Below are 18,491 nucleotides of genomic sequence, written 5' to 3'. Positions count from 1 at the left end.
CACAGGAAAGCTTGCCTTTCTATATTAGGTCCTGCTATTTAAAAGACACAACATTTTGCTACAAATATTAACTTCCAATTCTTACGTTACTAGAGGTTGGACCTTTAGAAACTGCCATTTATTTCTTCTGTGAATTCTCTATTTCTTCTGTTTTTCCTTTTTTAAAAATGTAATAATTGTTTTTAACTGCCATTTTTAACTAACATTAGTCATTTCTTTTGTGACTATTACTTTTATGTTTATAAAGTGTTTTTCTATCCCCAGAACCAAAATTTATATTTTACAAAAATCCCAACCTTTTCTAACAGTTTTTCGCCACCTGTGTTAAATATCATACTGTTTGCACTTGAGGGAGACACTGGTGAGCCTTGTGGTTGACATTCCAACACGGAAGGTTCACTTTCTATCTCAGCTGTGGTGGTTCTACTTAAAATCTTACTCTATATCTTAGGGTTGCTTCTTCAAGCCTATGGACTCAGTTCCTTTAGTTATTTCTAATGTTGTTCACTAACATTAAAATTTTGTTTATATTGAACAATATATCCTGCAGCACAACTAGAATATAACATATTTGGTAATCCCACATCCACCCCAATTTTATGCATTTAGTTTGTGGCTAATCCGATTAAGTTTTTATTTTAAATAGATACAGAACACTTCTTTATCCTCTTTTAACACAGAGAACTACTGGTTCTCATTAAAACTCCTGATTAGTTAGCTGGCTATAGATACAGTGCATGTTAATTTCTACAGGCACCTTTCTGAATTCAAGTAAAAGTTTTGGTAGACAAGGATTTCCTACTTAAATGTCATTGACATAACACGAATATTGAGTACAAATATTGCTTTCCATTCTTGCATTCTTTAAATTATTTTACTTTGAAAATTTAAGCACTATCATTAAGTCATTAATAACACAGGTTTTCTTTAAGGAATATTTTGAACTGTGAAAATACAAATCTAATCAAATTAAATTTTGAACACATATAGAGCCAAATATTTCAACAAAACTGCAGTTTAATTTCAGAAAATGTGTTAAAATATATATTTATACATCAATTTCTGACATACACTTAATGTGTTAGTATACACAAAATGATGCTCTCTCCTGAAACTGTATTTATGAAATGTACATTTTAATTTAAATACTCAGTATACACTGCACTTAATCTGCATGTTGCATTTATTAAATACATTAAAATCTGCAATGTAACAAAACGTTTTCTGCATACGAAATTCAAAACACCATTTTAAATGAACAAAAGATGGCTCACTTCATTTTTTTTTTTTTTTTACAACTAGCGCATAGCACACTAGCGCAGCTCCACCATACTACCTGCTCGTTCTTTTTATTCGACGTTGTTCACAGACTAGTACGTATTACAATAAGAGTGCTGGATAAAAACATGAGGTACGAAAGTGGTTCAAAGATTATAGGTCATGCAGATCATGCTAGACAGCAAAGAAAATTGTGACCGAGAAAACACTAAATAAAAATACATAAAGAATGTGCATTATAAAAAAAAAAAAAACTCCATTACACAGCTTTGCTTCTTTGGTTACAAAGTAGGTTGAACAATTTCACAGCTTTTTATTCCCACCCGAAAAAAAAAAAAGTCATACGAAATGTTGAAAAGCAGAGGAATCGTGGCAATTTCTCTATTAGAAAGTAGAAACAAATGAACAAAGTTTTCTTCATCAAAATAGCCCAATTATTTATTATATCACAATAACTGGTGACTACCTGTACAGTTGCACTATGTTCTTCATACTTACACTATACAAAATTTACATTCAAGCTGGGTCTTTACTACTGAAAATAAATACCAAAGGTAAATTGCCATTAGTGTTAGAAATATGCCAGGATTCTTTTGTTCAATTATTGCCTAAACGTTTTATCTATTAAATGTAATCCTGTCTTTCAATTCCTTTACTGATACTTATAATTATTCAAAAAAATCTAAAAAGTTCTGTGACATTGTTCATGTACATTATGAAAATAGCAGCCCTGTAATAAATAAAACACAAATAAATGAAAACTTATGTAAGCAAATGTTACTGATATTGAAAGAAAAGTGGCTCTTTAGATGAACTGTTATTTATAATGTGATAGGAAGGCTCAGGGTAAATCCAGGGATAATGGGAAACACGGGAGAGCCACCAAAGCTCTTCAAAGACCCCACTCATGCGCACCAGGTAAAATGCAGACTTTGCTCGCTTTAACAAACCCCATCTATTATTCTCCTTGTGTACTGATGACATAGAACTGGACATCAACAGCGCTGCATAACATCTCAAAGAGAGGAAAAGCTCTTGTAGAATGATTGTCTAATACTGAAAAGGCCAAACACACAACCAAAGCATGGCTACTTGCTTTCATATAAAGTGGAAAGAACACCAGTGGCACACAAGGATAGATTGCTTTCAGTTTTGTCTTAATGAGGCAAGAAAGCTTTATGCTGAGGAGACATTCGGCTGCTGTGGAGGTTGCGCTGGCTGTGGAGGCTGTGCTATCACTGCTTGCTGTTGAGAAGTGCTACCAGGATTGGCCTGTTGGGCTGGGAGTTGGGATAACTGATCACTGTTTGAAAGAGATTTTAACAGTGCATTTTCTCGTTCAAGTAAAGAGTTTCTTTCAACTAATTCTTTTATTTGTTCCTTTAGAACTTCCACTTCTTCTCTTACTGCATACATCAAATGGCTTTTCACCAGATCCTGTGAAAAACAAAATTAGGAACGTCAAGAAGTGTGAGAGGGAAAGGTGCTGCTCTTGGTTCTAGTCTCTATGGAGCCGTATCAACACAGCGTTTTTACCTTTGTTTTCCTGCTCCTGTTTTTCATGTTTCTACTGTATCTTGGCTGGCCCTAAAGGAGATGGGATGGAAAAAATCCAGCTCCCAACCAGGGCAGCAAGCCCATGATTTTCTTTTCAAAGTTTGGAGTGACTTCCAAAAATACTAGTTCTTTAAGTTGTCAATTATAAGCTTAGAATTCAAAAAAAGTTTAAAATCACATACTCAGATGTTAGACCAAGAAAACAAAAGATTAAACTAGTTACAGTACTGCTTTAAGAGATAAAGTGACCTGCGATTTCCAACTTTAAAACCTTAGGATTTAAAAAAAAAAATAGTTTGAGACTAATGGTCCTTATTTATAGCCTTTCTACAGTGTTAATAAACTCGAATCAAAATATTTTATATAATATGAACAGAATATCTTTAAGTGAACAAAAAAATTTGATAGTAATAGCAGAAATCAGAACCAGAATCAACAGAAACAAATCTATTTATTAAAGCTGAGTAAAACAAAACAGTGTCTGTAAATGACCAGAGGACGACAGAGGTTTCCAGCTTAAGTTTTCATTTTAATACTCTGTTGTCTCTAAGCTATTTTTGATGCTGAAATATTTTGGAGGAACATTATGCATTTTAAATATGTTTGTCCCCCAAAATGGCTCTTATTAACAGTAATGCACGAAATGTGAGATGTTCAAATGCGGGAAATATTTACTCCTTTGGTATTTCTAGACTAAAAATTCTCAATGTCTTAGCATCTTCAACTAAATCTCACTATCAAAAAATATACTTTGGTCATCTTGGTTTAAAGAAATTAGGTGTTTGTCTTTTAGAATTGATCAAAACCAAGTGCTTCATACAAACAACAGTCTATGAAAGGAGAGGACTATAAACTTTTACTTACCATTGCTTGTTCTATTTTGTTGTCAATGGCTACACCACCTCCCCCAGATGCACTGGAAAAAATGAGAATATTTCATTAAATTATTCTAAAAAATGTAACCTCCCTTACAACTCTTAAAATGAAAACATTTGTTTTACTTAACATCAAAGATAGTAATTTAAAATAGCTTATTAAGGCTATTCTCACAATTTCAGTACTCAGAGCTCTCATCTTGAAAATGAGTATCTCAGAAAACAGATGACTTTTAAAAATCCTTTGTAGTTTGAACAATTCTAATTTGCCTATGACATACACATGCTACTTTAAAAGTAACTCCCAATTCTAGTCAGGAGTTCTTAATTTAGTGAACGTAAAAAGACACATTTCAAATGAGCAGTACTCTCTCCACATCCCAAACTTCATTTACCAACTATGTATTCTAATTGCCTTTCATGTGGAAATTCTAGTGGTTACTTATTGTATTAAAATTCAGATGACTTTTCTTCTATAGATTTTATATTTTAATATCTGGCTTTTACATTTTTAGAACTGGCTTTTAAAAATGATTCAGAGGGCTTTTGGGCATACAGTACTTGTAGGGTTGGTTAGCAAGGAACTCAACATTCTGACTTACAGGCTTTGACTACAGGTTACTAGCTGGCAAAAATCACCTAATGTATGCGATAGACTCATTTTTCCTGGAAATAAGTGGAAGTAGTTTAGCTGGTAAGTACATCCCAAGTTCAAATATCACCTTAGCATTTGTATGATAATGACACAGAAGGTTTAATAATTGTCTTCTTTGGCAGCTTATATTCTCCTATGTATTAAATAGTAAGATTAGAGAGGACCTATATCCTTTTCTTGGTGTTTTTGTAAATTTTGAAGAACAGTTATTAGGTTTTCTTGTAAAGACAAATCTGATACTTTAATTTACTGTATTAATTAAAAAGAGGTCTTCAAACAATTTTTATACAAAACTTTACTAAATACTCTTCATAAAGTATACCCCACCTAGGAAAATTTAGGTGTTAATATATCTGAACACTATTTTACTTTATATGATGGGGATCCTCAATGTTTTATCAGATTGAGGCTCAGAAATATCCTAATGCAGTGGCCTTTTATACTGTAATCCAAATAGATCTGGTTATAATCTTGGTTCTGCTACTCACTATCTGTGTGACCATCAGCAAATCAACTATTTAACTTCCAGGGACTTCATTTTCTTCATATGTAAAGCGAAGGGGTTGGTGTCAATGCCTCAAGCGACTTTTACACTTCTAAACCCTTAAAACTCTCAATCAATATAGGGAAAACACTAAGCTTGTTTATCTGCGCATTAAGCACATTAATTACAGCATACTGCTTCACTTTTTGCTGCTGTTATTGCTAAGATGAAAAGGGGCTTCTGTATACCCAATAACTGGAAAGGATATATAGATCATCAGTAAATACTTATACGTGTTAGGCTTTAAATGCTCAGAGGGAGCTATGCAAAGCAAAGAACAGCTGTATGTAACTACAAACTACAGAACAACTATATTAAACCGTTAGGTTTCAGCATAAAGTTCAGTCCAGACACCATGTGGATATATTCATTAAATACTGGCCAAAATTTGGCAAAAAAGATTATGATAGGCATTTAGATTAGAGTTTGCCTGAGAATCCTTGATCATACTTTTTACATTTTTTATTTCTATGTCAAGGAAAAACTGAATCAGTTTTAGCCTCTTCATGACTTAAATACATTCAATTCTTTCAACACATCTGTTTTAAACAGAACACCGTAAATGCTAACTTTAACACCAGTTTTAAACATTAACAAGCAATCAAAACAAAAAACAAACCCTAAACCCTTAAAAAAGGTTATTGCTTAATTTTTTTGATAATTAGAATCAAATCAGTACATTTCTAAACCATTCCCTTAGCTAAGGAACAATAATTAGCAGCATGCTCTTTGCTATCTAATAAACTCTAGTCCTGAACTCAGACTTCTTTTACAGCGACAGAGGAGCAGGTTTGCAAAGTATAAACGGATCATTCTGAAGACACGTGTCCCTTAAAAGGTACTGTTTCAATTTTGTTAAGCATTGTACTTCAACATAATTAAATCGGTCACAGATACAATTACCATCACTACAGCGACCTTTGGTTATTTTGAAGGCTGTTATTCAAAAATTCTATGAACTTAGTGGTTCTCCAACTTTAGCGTGCACCAGAGTCCTCTGGAGGTCTTGTTAAAACACAGAGAGGGGGCTTCATCTCAGTTTCTGATTCAACAGGTCTGAGGTGGGGCCCAGGAATCTCCATTTCTAACAAGTTTCCAGGGGATGCTGATCCTGCCTGACAGACCATAATTTGAGAATCACTGGCTTACAGAGATGAAAGCTGTTAAGAGAAAGATTAAAAAAACCTAACTGTATTTTAAAAACTTCTTAGCTTGGTATACAAAAACCCTTCATGACCTTGACCTCTGCCTTCTATGGTCTGCTTTCCTCTCATACTCCATCAGTCCTATTGTGTTATGGTCTTACAGAACTATTGCAGTCTGTGGAACACATACATGTTCTCTCAGGTTTCCATGGCTTTGCAGAAACTCTCCCTCAGCTGGCAGTGCTCAAAGTTCCAATTCATCTGGCTGTTTTTTCACTTGTTCCTTAAGATACTCCAGTGCCATCTCTCCTGAGATTCCCTCTGATTTCCTGAGGTAGAACCAATTACGGTTCCCTCCTGTGGTCCACTAATCTTCACAAACTTTTTATAGTGCACAACCAGGAAAGGAGAAGAGCAAATTCTGGCTCCTCCGTATATTCACTGTGTGAATTCTGGGAAATTATTCAACTTTTCTAGACCTCATTTTTTCCCATCTAAAATAAGGATTATATGCCCCAATCCACAAAACTCCTATGAAGGAGGTTCCTTATCTTCTTCACCTCGGTGAGGAAGTGAACAGTGCTTGGCACACAGGAGTCCAAATGCATACTGAGAGAGTCAACATGACAGTAATTAGATTTGCAACAACTACTGGTTCATACCAGGAAGCTATTAAAAATTTGAGAACTACTAATTTATTCAAATTCAAAAAGTATGGTCCCTGGACCAGGTGCATCAGGATTACCTGGAAACTTGTTAGACATGTAAATATTTGGGTTGACTCCAGACCTACTGAATCTCTTGAAGTGGGACCAAGGAAATCTATTTTAATAAGTCCACCAGGTGATTCTGATAGAAACTAAAGTTTGACAACCACTGCTTTAAACAGCCTGATTTACAGAAAAGATATCAATATGACAGTATTAAATAAGCAAATAAGAGGGTATTCTATTTCAAGAGCCCAGAACACAGTTTAAGAATATTATTTCAATGAGGGTAATGAGTTGTTTTCTGTTGTGTTCCAAGTCAACATAGTGGTTTGGGTTTCACACTCTTTTAAAATGAGGAAGATAAATTGAAGTGGGCTTCCTTGACCTAATGTTATAGTATTATGCCTTACTCTCTTTTCCATTCTTGCATTTACCAAACTATAACTTGATAGTTAACTAGTTTCCGAGGTTCCTTAAGGGAAGACTTTGTACCTCTTCTGGTAAACTATAAGCACTATATAAAGGCAAGGGGTAATTTTTAACAAGACAGAAACTTTGTTTACTATGGGTCACTCTTTTAGAATAAAACCATACCTAATCTGATTAGCATTTACTAGATGAATTAAAAATTTTGGGTATGGAGGGAATGGACAGAAATATAGAACTGTGGAAAAAAGGCAACATGAAAGACTATATTACTTTTATATGATGAATTTTTATTTAGTGGAATTGGGGTCCCCAAAAGAACTAGGTGAGCTTGAATTTAATGTTTAAATAAAGTAAATTACAATCACATTCACAGGAAAAGTAAAACTCAAAGTATATAGCAAGACAGCTTGGCTTCCCATGCTGTTCATCTTTTAATTCACCCCGAGCGGCTCCCCACCACAGCTTTTCTTCCCAGGCATCCTTACTCCTGTCACAGCAGATCACCTGCAAACTCACTGAGAAGACAAGAGGCCACACATGAACCTCCAGCTTCACAAGTTCCCTGTATTTTCATCCTTAGTAGGCTAATCGCTTCATCCACGCTCTCGGCTCAGCAACTGTGCGCAAATCATCCCTAGTTTTCCCTCTCTAAAAATTATAATCAGTGAAGACAAAATTAGGCTAACTTGATCTCACATTAAAAAAAACTTTTGAGAAATTAATTTTTTCTTTATCTTTATTAATATCTTAAACAAGTATAGCTACTTGTTTAAAATCCAAACAGTGCAAATTTCTTCTCTGTTACATTTTGATTACCCCCTTTCTGTTCTCCCCTCAATACAAATGCTAACTAACAAAGCCACAAGGTAGAGGAAAGAGCACTCAGACGACTGCCCGCTGCGTGGCAGGCACACGTTACTTTAGTGAGTGCTCACTACAGGCCTGAGCAACATTCCCATTTCACAGCAGAGGAAAATGAGGCCAAGTAACTTGTCAAAGACAGGATGCTAGGAACAGGATTCAAACCTAGACCTAATTAATGTCAAAACACGTGCTTTTACTACCATAAAAATAAGACTGTGAAAGGAAGAAAGCAACTATCTATAATGACCTACAAGAAATAGAGTTGTGTCTATTATGAAGAGTGCTTTAACTAAGCACCAAATGCTAGTTGTGAAACCATAAGCATGGATCCAAAGGTAAAACTATGTTCATAATACGGCATTTATCTTATCTAGCACATTCCTAGAAGAGGTTCAGCTCTGAGAACAAGGGAGCTAACTTCGTAAAAAAAGCACTTGCTCAGTGATCTTCAGATAGCCAGTATAGTTTACTTATTCATTAAGAACTAACATGTTCTTTCGGTTTGTTAGAAAGCTGAAGACATCTTAAAATTATATACATCTGTATGCAAAACATTGTAAAAAAAAAAAAAATTTACCTTGTTTTACTCAAAGACCCTTCTAACTTTCTGTGTTGAGTCACAACTACAATTAAAAATCCACTACAGGAATTCCCCAAATTACAAAATCAGATCTTTTGTAATAAGAACAAACTTCTTTGACTGAGTTGTCAACTCTGATATACTTATGTTCAAGCCTCCTTAGCCAAACAATGAATAAAAATGATTCTTCATAAACTCACAAGTAGAAGCTACAATCTTTCTTGGAGACCAGTCCTCAGGAATCATGTACTGTGTCCAGGTATCATTTACAACCTTCATACTCCCTCCTCCCCCACCTTGCACAATAAGTTCTATAGTGACATCATTACTACTAAAATGCATTAATTCTAACCTGGATAACATTTTGCCTCTTCTCTAAGACATGCATGTTTTGTTTTTTTTAGAAAGAAACCAGTAAGCTGCTGATTGCAAAAAAATAAATCTAATGAATATAGCTCAGCAAACCTGTGGAGGTTAAGTACAAAAAGAAAAATCCATCACTCTTCTGTAAGAGGAATTTAAAAAATATTTACAGCTTCATATTTAATTTAAGAGCAAATAACAATTCTTCTTCCAAAACAGAGCCTAAATAGATAAAATTCATGTAGACTTAATCTCTGGCCAAACGCAAACCTCTGTGGTTAAGAATAAAACTATTAGATAAAGCTAATAGTAAATTAAGCTAAGAACTAAAAATTTTATATACCCTATTGGCCATAAGTTCTGCAAATGTAAAAACAAATAATCTGTTTAATTTCATGATTAACAAAACTCACAAAAATGCCCCATGGAGATTTTTACTAGTAACACAAAATAAGTGATTTTGTGTGGATGATAAAAGCTATCATCCATTCTAAGCAAGCAGGTAAAACGGCTACTTATGAAACGAAATGTTATTATTTTCTCAAGCAACCGGTCTTACAATGGAGTGAAAAAGGCCTTTACCAAGGAACCATTAAAAACCTGGTTAAACATTTATGTGAAGACTTATATTTGTTTTTAGCATCTACAAAAACCTTGCTCACCAATGCCTTCAGCATATTTTACATTCATCTAATAAATTTTAGGTCAAAATCCTGGCCAGAAAAGAATACTTAAAAAGAAGAAAAAAGGATATATGCTGTGGATTGTACCAATGTCAGCTTCCTGCCTTTGGATCACGTAAGATGCTACCATTCAAGGGACTGGGCGAATGTACTTGAGACCTCTCCGTACTTTTTTGGCAACTTCTTATGAATCTATAATTATTTCAAAATAAAAGTTAAAAAACTTCTTCAATAATTTCCCTAAAATATGAAGTATTTCTGGAAATCTATAAGACTAGAAGCCCAACAGAATAATGGGTAGAATTCACATGGACAGTTCACAAGAAATGAAAAAATACTCTATATCTCATAACAACATATTATAACAAAAATATAGATTAAAACTATAATGTAATACCATCTCCCTAAACAGAATGGCAAATATATTAAAATTTAATACACGTTAGTGAGGCTCTGGGACAATGGGCCTTCTCATAAGTACTGGGGCAAGTATAATCGTATAACCCCTATAGAGAGCAATTTGATATATATCTAACAATTTTATATAGACACACACACACACACTCTCTCTCTATTTTAGTCTTTAGGTCAGTAATACAACATCTGGGAATTTATCCCATACATAGGAAATAAGGATTTACAAGCCTACTCATTACAGCACTGTTTGTAACAGCAAGGCTTCTACCAACAGGGAACTGGTTAAATAAATCATGGTATAGCCATCCATTCAATGGGTACTACCCATCTATTTAAAAAACCCCACAAACATGCTTTTCTGTGTACTGAGATGGGAACAATGTATCCTGGAGATCTTTGAAAGTAGAAGTACAGCTTGTGTAAATTCTCATTTGTGTGAAGGGGGAGGAGATAACAACATATATTGTATTTGCTTGTATATGCATAAAGAAACTAGAAGGACACACACACAAACTAAGAAAGTGGTTAACTGTTTGAGAAGGCAGGAATATGGGGCAGAGGGACAGAAGCAAGACTTTCACTGCACTTTGGAGAATACTGAAAAACACATTCCAAAATAAAGTGACTCATGAAGGAGTTAGTACTCTGCAGAGTGTGATCTCCAGGCAGGGACAAACGGCAGACAAGAAACAGGAAAGGGAGACAAGGAGGGAAAAGAAACCAACAACTTCATTTTCTTTAGGAATTATTTCATTCTGGAAGATAAGGTACCATGTACGAATCAATCAATATAAGTAATATTTGTGATTTGTAAAATTTATTTCCTTGGTTTAGGGTGAATTATAATCATTTAAAAGTAAGGTGTAAATAATGTTTATAACTTGCAGTATCACTATTTCTGTTCAAAGTGATTCTGGTAAGTAAACAGCAAAAGTTTGTGATAAACAGATGATACAACAGGCTACATAAACTTACACAATAAAAAAGTTACATTAAAAATGCATTACAAAGGAGGTATAGATAAGATTAACTTTACCTTTTTTCCCTAGATCTCTTTACATTTCCAAGTTATGATATTTTGGGGGGAATTATTTTAGTATTTTGTGGTAAAATTATGATATAATTAAAGTTTTTTTTCATGTGGAGCCACTCTAAAAAATCAATATAAAAACTAGCTGAATTAAATTCTATTAAACACTCAATATGGAAGATGCAAATTTAGTCCGGAAAAACTGGAGACTGATAAAAAGTGAAACATACATAGAAATTTTACCATTACAATCCAAATATTCCAAATAAACTAAGAAAGTTTAATTAGTACTCTATTATTTCAAGTTAAATACTTGAATGTTCTAAGAACATGAAATCACATCTACTTAAGATAAATGAGCTTATGCACTAGCTAGTTATTTCTTATTCGACTAACATTAGCCAAGGTTTGACAGGATGAAAAAGTTATTTCCTTCCTCTGAGTCAGACTGAAATAAGAAAGGGTGTGAGAAAGGGGTAGGAGGAGGGTGGCATTCTCTCCAATGTTGGAGTGCTTACATTTAGAGCAGGCACTCTTGAAAGAGATTTCACTGTACTGTTTACACAGCAGCAATAGGTAATTTGATGATAACGTAATTCATTACTGAGGAGTGAAGGAAACATACCAAGGGGCTGAAGCCCAAATTAAAAATTTGACACTACAGCCCTGGCCACTTTGGTTTACTTCCTGGAGACTGGGAAAACAGTATTTAACTGACAATTATCTAGACTGAAATGTACACTGGTACCTAAGAGTGGGGAAAAAAAGGGAAAAGGATTAAAAAGGATTTCAAATTTTGCCAAGTGATGTCTAGCTCAGAAGACCTGACAAGGGTGTAGTTCCATATATTCATTCTAGATATTCTAAAACCATTTCTTCAGTCTGCTGGGATAGAAGCTGATGGTTAACCAACTTCTAACAATATGAGAATTTAGTGATTAAAGTATATCAATCTAGTAAAAGATCTGTTTTTCAATACTGATGGTTAAGGACTATCTTTCCTCAAAAGTACAAAATTTAAATAGAAAAGGAGACAATAAAAATTTTTAGTATGAATGGAGACATTAAAAACACGTAAGAGTTCAAATTATTTCAGCTGTGACAGGAAAAGGATAAAGATTAAGAAAAAGCCTTCCAGGGAAAAAGACTATGTTTAACAGCCATTTTGTAGTAAAGATCAATTCCCCTTTAAATGGTTAACAATAGCATTCCTTCCTTTTGACTATGAGGAAATAACAGCATTTTTACCACCTAAGGAAATTTTCATGGTGTAAGTATATGAAAATGAACAAAATTGGAGAAAGAATATGACAGAAAAGAATGTCAAGGGAAATAAAAACAAAAACGTAAAACTCTAAGATTTGCGTTTCATTTCAGAGACCAAGAAGCACTGAATAAATTTTCACCCAGCAGAGGGCCTATTATCAAAACAACCTTTTTATATAGCTAAATTCACCTAAAATTTCTAAAAGTAATTCAGAATTCTTCAGCAGTGACATAAAAATGGGCCAAAGGAAAAAAAAAATCAGAAACTAGCTTACTAATTTATTTCTAATGCTAACCTTTACATTCTTCCCCCATTCCAAACGCCTGCTCAACTTTTAAAGTGGCTATCTCCTCAACTCCTTGAGACTGTCCATGGTTTACCCTCACTCTCTTTGCTCATACTGTTTCTCACTTTCTAAATACTTCCGGAGAAATTCTACCATTCTTTTATAGCTTTCAGCTCAAATGTTTTCTTCTGTAAAGGATTCTCTAACCCTTCCAGAGGTAGTATCGTAAATCATGTCCCACACTACCCTTATGGCACTGACCACATAGGCTATATTTTAACAACTGCATCTACATCCTACCAGACAAAGCTCTTAAGTGCTATACGAAATCTACCATGAAGCTGGTAGCTACCTACTAAAGAATTCATATGCTGTAGAAGCCTGGACTCTCACATTGTCCACTTGGAATTTGAGTCCTAATTATATGACTTGCTACTTTGACTGTGGGGCCTCTTTCTCTAGCTATAAAATGAAGAGGCCGTATTGGGTCACCTCCAAAGCCATTTCCTACACTTAATGGCAAAAGGGACTTTTTCCAGGCAGTCCTTGGTATCTGATGGACACGGGTATGCTATCATTTTAACTAAACTCAAAACAAGTAACTGGGGGAAATATTCCTCAATCTCACTTCTCATTTTCAGTCTGAAACTAAACTTGCTGTATGTTCTTGCTGCCGAATATCTAATTCATACATGTAGGTAATCCAAACTCCTTTGGAGGCAATAGATCATAAATCCTGAAGAAACGTTGCCTCTTATTTCCTATATAGACAAATCTCAGTAACATTTATCTTTCTAGATGATACTTTGTAAAAAATGATAGATTCCAACCTGTCTCCTGCACAGTAGCCAACATTTAATGAATAAGCAAATACACGTTGCAGCTTGGTCTCACCTCAGATGTGCTGTGTCCTGAGGCAAGTTACTCTCACTGAGCTTTTTTCTTCGTCATCTAGTTTCAAAGACTTATAAGGAACTTAGTAGAACCACTCAAATGTGGTTTTGTGTGTGTGTATGTGTGTGTAGAGGGGTTTGGTGAGAAGGAAACAGTAATACTCAAGATAGGTCTTGGAAATAAGAGATACCAAAGTAAGGAAGGGGGATAGCAGGACACTGCAAATGCTTGGTTCACAGGCCTTAAGCAAGGTAAAATGAACTAGCTTCTACAACTGAAGCACAGAGAATCTGTGAGAGACCAGAGGGATGATAAAGGAAAGGGATTCACCTATAACAAAGAAAATGCCAAGGATGACTGGAGTTTTTAGCTTGGAGAAACTAGGGGAAGGGAGATGGTAATGTGTCACAGGAAAAAGGCTGGATTTTTTGAGAGGTGGGGAGTGAGCAGCAAAGGATCCTGGGAATAAAGTGGGGAAGATGAGAAATTTAAGTTTCACTTGGGACTATTAAATTTTTAGACATCTGGGATATAATCCTGGTGGAGAAATCTAGAAAGAAGGCTGCTGGAAACAGGTATCCACAACTCAAGTGCAATCTCTGACCTAGAAGTCTAGATTTGAGAGTTGTCAGAATGTGGTGAGTAGCTCAAAGTGTGGGAGATGAGCTTGCTTACAGTGAGAAGACAAATGGGTCCAGACACTGGAGAACACCAACATGTGAAGAGTTACGGAAGATGGGCTTGGGAAAGCTAATTATTTCTACTCATTGACCTCATATTTGGCTCTTCTTAAGTATTCTAGATACCATTTTTTCAACTAAACAGCTCTTCTTGAACAAATTCTCTCAATCCCATTTCTACAATGAGGCCTAACCAAATGAATGAAAACGAGACTATCCCCTTGCATACCAAATACCAGTGAAGAGCACACGGATAATTTTTGATCATTTTATAGCTAATCTTTTCATTTATGCACATTTCTTGAAGGTGCAGAGATACTATTTAAAATAGCTTTATAGAAAAAATATAATTCTATGAACAACATATTTGACAAAGTCAAATTATAGTAGCTTAGCCATTAGGATTATCTGACCCAAACCCAGCTTTTGTTCCTAGGTGATTAACTAATGTTTCTTCGCTACTTTTTATGTCTCTTCCTAATCTGTCTCCAAAGTACAGGGATAGTAGTAAGTAAAAATGGAGGTTACCAAGGAACTGTTTCAAAACAGGAATACATCCAGAAAAATAAAACTAAGAGCATCATGAGGTTTTTAAAGAGACAGTGCTTTGCTCTGATTTAGGCTCAAGGGGCAGCACCAAGCATGGTCACCATTCCTTAATAAAATGAAGAGAATATTGGATCAGGGAAAAAATTTTGTCTATTTTCATTTTAATAAATCAATGAATGTTTTGCATTTGGGAGGTTTTAAAAATTTAGATTGGCTTAGTTTTGAGTAAAAAATTAAATTGCTCACCTTCAACAAACATATACAAAGTACCGTGAATCTATGCCCTGAAGAGTTAAAGTTGTCTAGGTTATCAGTTCACTACCACTTGGCTTAACTTTTTCTTGCTCTCTGCTTCATTCTGGGGGTAAGACAGCTTACCTCTTCCCAGCTGCTTAAGCAAAAGGCTGAATTCTCAAGAATAATAAAGTGGCTTAAGAGCACAGGCTTTAGAATTAGACAAGCTAGCTTTAAATCCCAACTTCACTAGCTATTAGTGGAGTGATCCTAGCAAGTTAACATAAGGAAACCAGCTTCCTCATCTGTAAAATGGCTCATGGTTCTACCTTTTTTAAAGGATTGTTGTGAGGATTATGAGACTTTTTACAATAGTAAACATTAAAAAAAAATTAGTTCCTTCTACTGTTTGGATCAATTTGGACTCTGACACTGTATAAGGTCTACTATTCAGTTGTATCTGTACAACTGAAACAGTGAGGTATGAATAAAAATCAGTTATGATTAGTATTAAGAATCAGCCTTTGTATTTATATCTCACCCAAAGAATGAAATAATCCTAGTTATGCCCTAACATTAACTTGATTTCTTTGTACTCAAATGTTAAAGATTTAATGCAGTCACAAAATATATGCTAATAAAAATTGTGTGACTTGAGATTTAAACTTACATCAATATTTATTAAGCACAGCATTCCTGTGGATTGAACATTAATAAAGTTTTTATCGATCCTCTACAGAATCTCAGCCTTTCACTGTTTAGAATAAAAATAACCTTAACTACTGTGGGACATTTTTCCAAAGCCCACTGAGATATAACTGAATTAACTTAATTGAAAATAAAAATTTCCAAAAGAGGGTTTAACTAAAAATATCCCATGTCTTCCTTTAGTGTTTTATGAAATTTCAACAATATATATCACTAAAAACAATCAAAAGAGTAAGATAAAGTATTGCTTTGCTTCTAAACCACATATTACTCTAGTTGAGAACCACTGCTTCAGAATTATCTAATTCAAAAAGGGATTCTAGTGGAGGACAATAAAGAACAGTGCAGAGCAGCACTACTATAAAATCTAAAGAGTAACAAAGTTTTTTCACTCAAGCAGAACTGTACTCAAATAGGTACATTTTTGGTGACAAAAAGTTTTTAACGAATAACTTTTTCTTATTTAAATCTAGATCCATGTCCTTGACTTCTAGGCAATAACAATTCTATAAGACAGAAGTAGAAAATGACAGAATTTTACAATAGTTTGTATGTATCAATTTCTGTAAAATCTTTTAATGATGGATTCTAGACTTACACCATGACCTGAAATTTATTAAATCAATTTAGATTCTAGAGATAAGACTATCCTCTGAAAGGGAACGCTTCACCTACAATTCTCTTTGCTGTCTTCCTTTCTTGCCAACAGGTCCCAGGACACCTCTGATTCATCCATACACAATTTTGCTTTTGTCTTTATTGAATGCTCTTTCCCACTGAATTAAACCTTAACGGCAGGAACTGTGTCCGTCTCAAGGGTCTACTTATTACAACACTACTCTGCATATAACTGATATTAAACATTTAGTTGAAGAACAAGTTGGAATAAAACTTATAGTATTTAATATATTATCTAATTATATTTTGTAAGTTCAGCATGAACTTATGTTGGGCTTATCATGCCAGGAAAAAGAACTAAGAAGTTAACCAGCTATTTACACTATTAGAAACTGATTAGAAGGGTGTCATTGGAACACTGTAAAAAAGGGCAGAAATTGTTTTCTCCCTGACAAAGATAGGTTAAATAAAAGGCCAATCAACCTTTTCGTGATGTTCCTTGTGTCTGGTTGTTACTCACTGGGGAGGAAGAAAGTGTAGTAGTTTCTATATAACATAGGCAACTGAAGTCAAGAAGAAAAACTGTTTAAGTCTGAGGAATAGAAAAGCTATTGAATTTTGAAGTTACTTTAGGCCAATAAAACTTAACAGTTACCAATCGTGGTGATGACAAAGTCATGTAAGACTTGTGGAAAATAAAAGTGGACTTTAAAAACTCAATGACCTTTTGGATAAAAACCTTGACAAAGATCTTTTTATATTAGAATCACAGATTTAGGGAGAAGTCATTTTGTAAACCCAGAGAATGGTTTAATTGTGTAAATATCCATCTGTGGGTTCTCTCTACTGCCCAATATCATTCTCTATTGACAACGAACCTAAAGGGAAAAAGTGAAAGAAATGAAAGCTATCCTGAAGGTGGAAAAGAGGAGGCTAAAGTCCTTCTGGCTTGGTCAGGTCAGGTAAGACAATCCAAGCTGCCATGCCTTTAAGCATGTCCCATCAACAAGTGGAAGTTCTAAGTAAAGCACATCCAGGACTCTGAAGAAACTCAGATGTACTTCACTCTTTTTACACTAGTGGGATCAAAGCCCATACAAAGATCTGTGAAATCCTTGCATCATCACTAGAATCGATAATTATGAAGTAGGAAAACATCCCTGTCATCCCTAAGATGTTAAGCAATGTCTCATTATCCATTTTTGAAAAAGAACTTTAGAATTACATTTGTACTAACACCGATGACTTATAACCACTAACGGGAACCCATATTCTTGATTGTGGCAGCTATGAAAACACAGAACTTAATTAGAGAATGTTCTCAGTTCAACGTTTCCACAAAATTTGTAGTGCAGCTTATATTTTTACACAAACCTAATCTCTTTACTAAATGCTCTGTAATGGGAATCATCTGATTTTTCTGCTTCACATTTTAGATTCCCTATTTTACAGGAAGGGTTTATAAAAGTTTTAATGTGAAATGGAGAAAGAAAGAGTACGATGCCAGTATAAACATCACTGGAGGTGTTCAAAGACTAGATGGCAATTTGGAAGGTATGTTGTAGACATGATTCGAGGATGAGACAAGTGGTTGGAATAAATGACCACTAAATTCCCTTCCAACTCAGATTTGTAATTCTAGATTCAGAAGATAAACTCAGAGGTGGTACTGAATAAAAAGGCTTTGGCTCTGGAGTCATACAAAGGTTTGAATCCCAACTTCATCAGTTTTATGATTATGACTTCACACAATTTAGTTAGCCTCTCTAAAGGATAACAATAGGCCCAGTACACAGGATTCAATAAGATAATGCATTACTGTCTGGAACATGGTAAGTTAACTATATAATTTGTATTAGCAAGATATAGGGGCCAAAATCTAAATATCATGAAATATACAAGGAACACTGACTTAGAAATTGGGGGACCTGGTTTCTACATCTGACTTTTGCTCCTAACCATACACAATAATTTTCAACATTCTTTCCATATATCAGATTTTGTGATGCCACATTCCAGAGCAATTTTAACATACTTAAACACTTATCAGATGCTGATTATGGGGATACAACACCAAATAAACATAATCCCAGAATTTATGAGTTCACAGTTTAGCGCAAGAGAT

General features: G+C 34.6%; 1 protein-coding gene across 5 annotated transcripts in view; it reads right to left on the bottom strand.

Moving 5' to 3' along the window:
• Positions 1-999: 999 nt before the first annotated feature.
• The window catches only part of TSC22D2 (TSC22 domain family member 2), a 47,708-nt gene continuing 30,216 nt past the window's right edge, over positions 1,000-18,491 (bottom strand). For all 5 annotated transcript variants that reach the window (XR_002800842.2, XR_002800843.2, XM_023621101.2 and 2 more), the window contains 2 exons: positions 3,700-3,751; positions 1,000-2,715 (listed from right to left, as the gene is read on the bottom strand). Coding sequence is in view for 3 of the 5 variants with exons in the window: in XM_023621101.2 (XP_023476869.1) it covers positions 2,455-2,715; positions 3,700-3,751 (313 nt within the window). In the remaining 2 variants the exon portion in view is untranslated. The remainder of the gene's footprint in view (positions 2,716-3,699; positions 3,752-18,491) is intronic.

This window comes from Equus caballus, chromosome 16, assembly GCF_041296265.1.
Source record: "Equus caballus isolate H_3958 breed thoroughbred chromosome 16, TB-T2T, whole genome shotgun sequence".
NCBI classification, from domain to species: domain Eukaryota; kingdom Metazoa; phylum Chordata; class Mammalia; order Perissodactyla; family Equidae; genus Equus; species Equus caballus.
This window is presented reverse-complemented; position numbering and strand designations above follow the sequence as displayed.